The 6,657-nt window shown below is 44.2% G+C and overlaps 1 protein-coding gene across 1 annotated transcript; it reads right to left on the bottom strand.

Moving 5' to 3' along the window:
* Positions 1 to 2,602: 2,602 nt before the first annotated feature.
* Positions 2,603 to 4,119, bottom strand: TCIM (transcriptional and immune response regulator). Its single transcript, XM_077260833.1, has one exon. The coding sequence runs from the start codon at positions 3,369 to 3,371 to the stop codon at positions 3,084 to 3,086; it is 288 nt and encodes a 95-aa protein (XP_077116948.1). The 5' UTR covers positions 3,372 to 4,119; the 3' UTR covers positions 2,603 to 3,083.
* Positions 4,120 to 6,657: the final 2,538 nt, after the last annotated feature.

Below are 6,657 nucleotides of genomic sequence, written 5' to 3'. Positions count from 1 at the left end.
GTCCTGTAATACCTGAGCAAATGGTGCCCCCGGCCTGTAATACCTGAGCACACGGTGCCCGCATCCTGTAATAGCTGAGCATACAGTGCCCGCGTCCTATAATACCTGAGCAAACGGTGCCCCCGGCTTGTAATACCTGAGCACACGGTGCCCACGTCCTGTAATACCTGAGCAAACGGTGCCCCCGGCCTGTAATACCTGAGCACACGGTGCCCGCATCCTGTAATACCTGAGCACACGGTGCCCGCGTCCTGTAATACCTGAGCGCACGGTGCCTGCATCCTGTAATACCTGAGCACAGTGCCCGCATTCTCTAATACCTGACCACATGGTGCCCCCGTCCTGTAATACCTGAGCACACAGTACCCCCGTCCTGTAATACCTGAGTACCTAAGCACACGGTGCCCGCGTCCTGTAATACCTGAGCACACGGTGCCCCTGTCTTGTAATACCTGAGCGCACGGTGCCCCCATCCTGTAATACCTGAACACGCAGTACCCCTGTCCTGTAATACCTGAGCAATCGGTGCCCGCGTCCTGTAATACCTGAGCACATGGTGCCCGCGTTCTGTAATACCTGAGCACACGGTGCCCGCGTCCTGTAATACCTGAGCACACGGTGCCCCTGTCTTGTAATACCTGAGCGCACGGTGCCCCCATCTTGTAATACCTGAACACGCAGTACCCCTGTCCTGTAATACCTGAGCAATCGGTGCCCGCGTCCTGTAATACCTGAGCACATGGTGCCCGCGTTCTGTAATACCTGAGCACACGGTGCCCGCGTCCTGTAATACCTAAGCACATCGTGGCCGCACCCTGTAATGCCTGAGCACACAGCGCCCACGTCCTGTAGTTGTAGGACACTCGGACACTGCTATCTGGAATGGGCAGGCTGCCTGGCATCACCAGTTAGATTTGTACAGAGATGAAGAATTTTCAGACCAAACATGGCATGGGAATTACCGAACCACATTCTCCAGCTGTTGGTAGGAGTGTAGTACTACAACTCCCATCATCCTATACCCCTGCTATTCTAGCAGCTCAAGCGTATCCACTTGCATAGTAGAGCTGGATTTGCTCACTCATAGGGAGCAGTGGTTTTACATAGGACTGCAGATAAACCAACGAAAACTCATATATCCTGATGGCAAAACACCAAAGATGCTGACATATTCGGCTCTGCTACATCCATGACAGCTGATGATGACTTTATATGATGCAATAACCATCATGCTTGTGTTCACACGTTAGATATGTAATCAGGTGCTGGCCTTTAGCTCCAGGCGTATATATATACTCGCCCATGATACATCTACAGTGATGAAACTTCAATTTCACTGGAATGCAAAGAATTTCTGCTGTAACTTACATATGACTTTAAATTAAGGAATCACGGTATATAATATATATATATATATATATATATATATATATATATATATATATATATATATATATATATATGCACACACACACATACTGTGTTATATAGAATTCTACAGTATTTGTAGCTTCACATCTAGGATGGAGCAGGATTATCCTTTTGATACCGTCATTCAGATGTAGCAGAGCCCAGTTTGTATTCAGCATCACTTGTGAGATAACAGCCTGTCTTACAGAGCTGCAGGTGATCCTCCTGCATTATCCTGACTTATTGTGCAGATTATACCACGATGACAAATTCGGCTCTGCTACATATACATTTAGACAGCACCACCAAGGTGACCGCAAAGTACCCGGTGCCTATTGACAAGGAAACCTTCCATTGTGACAGCTGCCCAGATCCATATTATACTGCATTATTTATTACATAGGTTTATTTTAACCCCTTACTAGCCAGCTATCACTTATTAGCTACTATTTTCGTGCATTAATAAATTGTAGGTTTATTTTAACCCCTAAATGGCCGGCTAAGTTATATTTTCACCTATTTTCCTGCATTAATAGGTAGGTTTATTTTAACCCCTTAATAGCCAGTTAGCATACATTTTCATCTCTTTCACTGCATTAATAGGGTAGGTTTGTTTTAACCCCTTAGTAGCCAGTTAGGCTATATTTTCACCTGTTTCACTGCATCAATTAGGAAGTTTGCTTTAACCCCTTAATGGCTAGTTACCATATTTTCACTTATTTTCCTGCATAACGGTAATTAGTTGGTTTGTTTTAACCCCTTAAAGACCGGCTGTCATGTTTTCACCTCCTTTATTTCATTAATAGGCAGGATTGATTTAACCCCTTAATGACCGGTCATCATATATCTTTCAACTATTTTCCTGCATCAATAGGTAGGTTGCAGTTTATAAAACACAAGAGGAATTTATATCACTGCTGAATTATACCAGATTGTCAGAATTAACCAAAAGAAGAAGACAGGAAAAAAAAAGGAAGAAGAGGAAGATGTGTCCAAAAATATTCATATATAGGAAGCGGACTTCAGAAACACATAGGTTATCTGCTGATGTGCAACTACAAACCCCAGCATGCCCAAGGAGATCACACTAGGACTAGTAGTCCCACAACAGCTGATCAGGGCAGAGGATGCGACATTGATATATGAACGGCCCACTGGTTGCATTAGAAATAAAACAATAGAAGAAGAAATGTAAACTATAAAACAATTTATTAACAAAATATAGAAAACATGATGAATAGCATAAATGAAGTATTACAGCACCAAAAAAGTCATCATTATCTCTCGCCAGTCCTCTGGGTCTCCCCATAGCTCTGCTTGGGAGAACTTGCAGGGCCCTTAAAAGCACATTTCCTGGGTACAGCCATGGGGGCCCCACATAGTCCTTATTTCTCTGCTTCTCCTTCTGTCACTCTGGAGTCGTGTGCAGTCTCCTCTCAGCTCTGGAGGGAGCGCTCAGTCCTCTGAAACAGTCTCTTTTCGAGCACATGCTTCCAACACAGCAGGACAGTCTCTTACGATTAGAGTGCAAGCTCTGCAGAACAGTCTCTCAATTCTTCACCCGAGATAAGTTTTGGCAGTGGGTGACAGGCTTGCCCGACCATCCTCTTCCTCCAGATCAGTCTTCAGATCAGACTTTTCAGCTTAGATTGAAAGTTCTGCGGCCAAGGAGCTCAGATCACCTTGATGGGAAGTTTGCGGAGCTTGAGGAATTGCAGGATTTTGTCCCTAGTCCTCTGCTTTAGTGCCAGTAGTGCCCTGGCTTTCTCCTCATTGTCCTGGTCAATGCAGAAGATGATGCGGGCTCTGTCCTCTGCTTTCTTATCACCAGTCTTTTTAAAGAGCTTCTGCAGGGACTCCTGGTCCACACCCTCAAAGATGTTGGCTGTGGCTTTCTTTCGGGAAGCGGTGTCAAACCGGTAGCCATGGACGGAGGGGCTGACTCTCAATGAGGTGGACATGGTGCTGGCAGTGGGGTCTAGGCAGTGGGATCACTGTAGCTTATTGCTGAAGCTGTGAATGCCACAACTGGTGGTGAGTGAGCTCTCCCCCGCCTTATATCCTGAGCCCTGCTGACATCATCCGCCCACAGGGAGGGCGAGGAATTGGGACTTTAACCTCTTCGTCTCGGAATAAGTCCTGTGGTGTGTACACATTCTGCAGAAATTCCACCCCAAATCCTTAAGTTTCATAATAAAATTCCCTTGTTTTAAAAAAAAAAAAAAAAAAATTTTTTTACATTAGGCTGCAAGTAAACTCAAGGTGTATTCACATGCGGCAGAGTTTTTTGCAGTTTTCTGTAACTTTAAATTTTTTCATAGGGTTGTTTAATATGCGGGTTATTTTTGCAAACCCCAGTCAGATATATGCAACAGTCTCAGAATTTTACTGTCTGTACCAGCTAAGGCTTTATTCACACCTGCATTTGGCTCTGTTTTTAGGAACAGACATGTCCGACAAGTATCGGATGCATAACTGATGTAAATCGATAAAAGGGACCCCAATAATTATTATGGGGTCTATCTGGGTTCTTTTAGTTTACAGAACAGATAAAAGCTGCATTCAGGTCTTTTGTATCTGTTCTAAAAAAGAACACATAATGGAACCCAGACGGACCCCATAATAATCCGTGGGGTCCCACTGCTTCCATTTACATCAGTGATGCAGCAGATCACATTTTGGACATGAATTTTTATTATTCTGAATAGTACAGGCAAACGAAATGTGCAAATGTCAGTGTGAACATGGCCTAAGTATCCGATGATGGGTTTTAAAAAAAATATATTTTTTCTTGTCTAGTCCTTGCACTGGCGGACGTTGCACTGAATATATTAAAACAATTTGATGAGTTGGCATGAATTCAAATACGCTTATTGTTTTTGGTCTTTTTGCACTTTTTAGATTAAATTGCTGCACGATTCTCTCGATAATGGCGCAGTCAGACGGCCATATTGCTCGCCCGAGGATCACATCACAATCCTCGGACTGGTCATCGGTTCTGTTGACCTGAGGATGACAGCCACAAAGAAATACGTGCCGTCACGCTCAGGTCAGGAGAGCCGATGACCAGTCCGAGGATTGCAATGCGCCCTTACCATTGCAACTGAGGATCAGACTGCGCCCTAAACTTTACAATGTTGCATGTTAGCCTTTAAATGCCCCCTAAAAAAATTAGGCAGACAAAGGTACAAATGCACAAAATTTTTGCAAAATTTAAAAAAGCCTAAAACAATGGATATCTAAAACCATAGCCATAATGGAGAAAAAAAAAAAGAAATGAAACCACAAATGTTAATTAAAAAGGCTCAAATAATGAATAAGGTGCAAATAAAAATGACACTATTAGGCCGGGGTCACACTATCAGTATTTGGTCAGTATTTTACATCAGTATTTGTAAGCCAAGACCAGGCGTGGGTGATAAATGCAGAAGAGGTGCATATGTTTCTATTATAAACAACAAAGGTACACTGGCGCTGTCCTAAAATACTGTACTGTGTGAGCTGCTGGCACCCTGGCAGGTGGGATGTGCGGACCTGCCCAAATAACCAACCAAAAACCAAACAAGAGTCTGCCGCGCTCCAACACAGATGGGTGAACAAATGTCTGCGTAACACTGCTCACCTGATAGTGCTAGTGTTCAACCGTGTTAGCACAGTCCCGGAGCTGAAGTAGCAACACCAGATCGGTGTGCCCAAAGTCACCGGTGTATCCGCTGCCTTGGCTGGGTCTGCAGATGGGGAGCGTCCTCCCTGAACACCGGAAGTAGCTCCTGGAGAGCTGGAGTGTGCTGATCGGCGGTGTGCCTCGGCCGAAGGCGCCGCCGTGTGTGAGCAAGGTGTACGAGGGGCGTGGTAGAGCGGTGACGTCACCTGTCCGTAGAAGACGGGCATGTACAGGGGCCAATGACCGACGCGTTTCGAGGGAGACGTCCCTCTTCCTCAAGGTTATGGTCCCTGTACTAACGCTAAACCTATATACCCCTCGTCATCCTCCCTGCTCCTGAGCCAATTTTCCTAATGACCTCGCCAGCACCCTGCAATTAGTGGCATGCAGTATATGACACATGAAAACACCTATACTGAATTGCGCATGACCGCTAATCCCTCTTATTACACGGATAAAACGACCTCCTGTTTTCCAAATTAAAATTAAAATTTATTTATTATTTATTGATCCCCAACTAATATATAAAAAATGTAACATGTATAAATGTGTATAAATAAGTAAAATTTTTTATTCAAATGCTAAAATGACCCCACCTTACCCTTTGATAAACTTGATCCTAAAAAATTTGATCCTAAAAAATTATTATTGCCCGAACAGAGCTATATTTAAAAAGAATTATCAGTGTGCAGTACTGATAATTCTTTTTAAATATAGCTCTGTTCGGGCAATAATAATTTTTTAGGATCAAATTTTTTAGGATCAAGTTTATCAAAGGGTAAGGTGGGGTCATTTTAGCATTTGAATAAAAAATTTTACTTATTTATACACATTTATACATGTTACATTTTTTATATATTAGTTGGGGATCAATAAATAATAAATAAATTTTAATTTTAATTTGGAAAACAGGAGGTCGTTTTATCCGTGTAATAAGAGGGATTAGCGGTCATGCGCAATTCAGTATAGGTGTTTTCATGTGTCATATACTGCATGCCACTAATTGCAGGGTGCTGGCGAGGTCATTAGGAAAATTGGCTCAGGAGCAGGGAGGATGACGAGGGGTATATAGGTTTAGCGTTAGTACAGGGACCATAACCTTGAGGAAGAGGGACGTCTCCCTCGAAACGCGTCGGTCATTGGCCCCTGTACATGCCCGTCTTCTACGGACAGGTGACGTCACCGCTCTACCACGCCCCTCGTACACCTTGCTCACACACGGCGGCGCCTTCGGCCGAGGCACACCGCCGATCAGCACACTCCAGCTCTCCAGGAGCTACTTCCGGTGTTCAGGGAGGACGCTCCCCATCTGCAGACCCAGCCAAGGCAGCGGATACACCGGTGACTTTGGGCACACCGATCTGGTGTTGCTACTTCAGCTCCGGGACTGTGCTAACACGGTTGAACACTAGCACTATCAGGTGAGCAGTGTTACGTAGACATTTGTTCACCCATCTGTGTTGGAGCGCGGCAGACTCTTGTTTGGTTTTTGGATGTTTCTATTATACTTTTCCTCTGATTGTTCCACTCCTGGTCTTGGCTACAAATACTGATGTAAAATACTGACCAAATACTGATAATGT

This window comes from Ranitomeya variabilis, chromosome 5 (genome assembly GCF_051348905.1).
Source record: "Ranitomeya variabilis isolate aRanVar5 chromosome 5, aRanVar5.hap1, whole genome shotgun sequence".
NCBI classification, from domain to species: domain Eukaryota; kingdom Metazoa; phylum Chordata; class Amphibia; order Anura; family Dendrobatidae; genus Ranitomeya; species Ranitomeya variabilis.
This window is presented reverse-complemented; position numbering and strand designations above follow the sequence as displayed.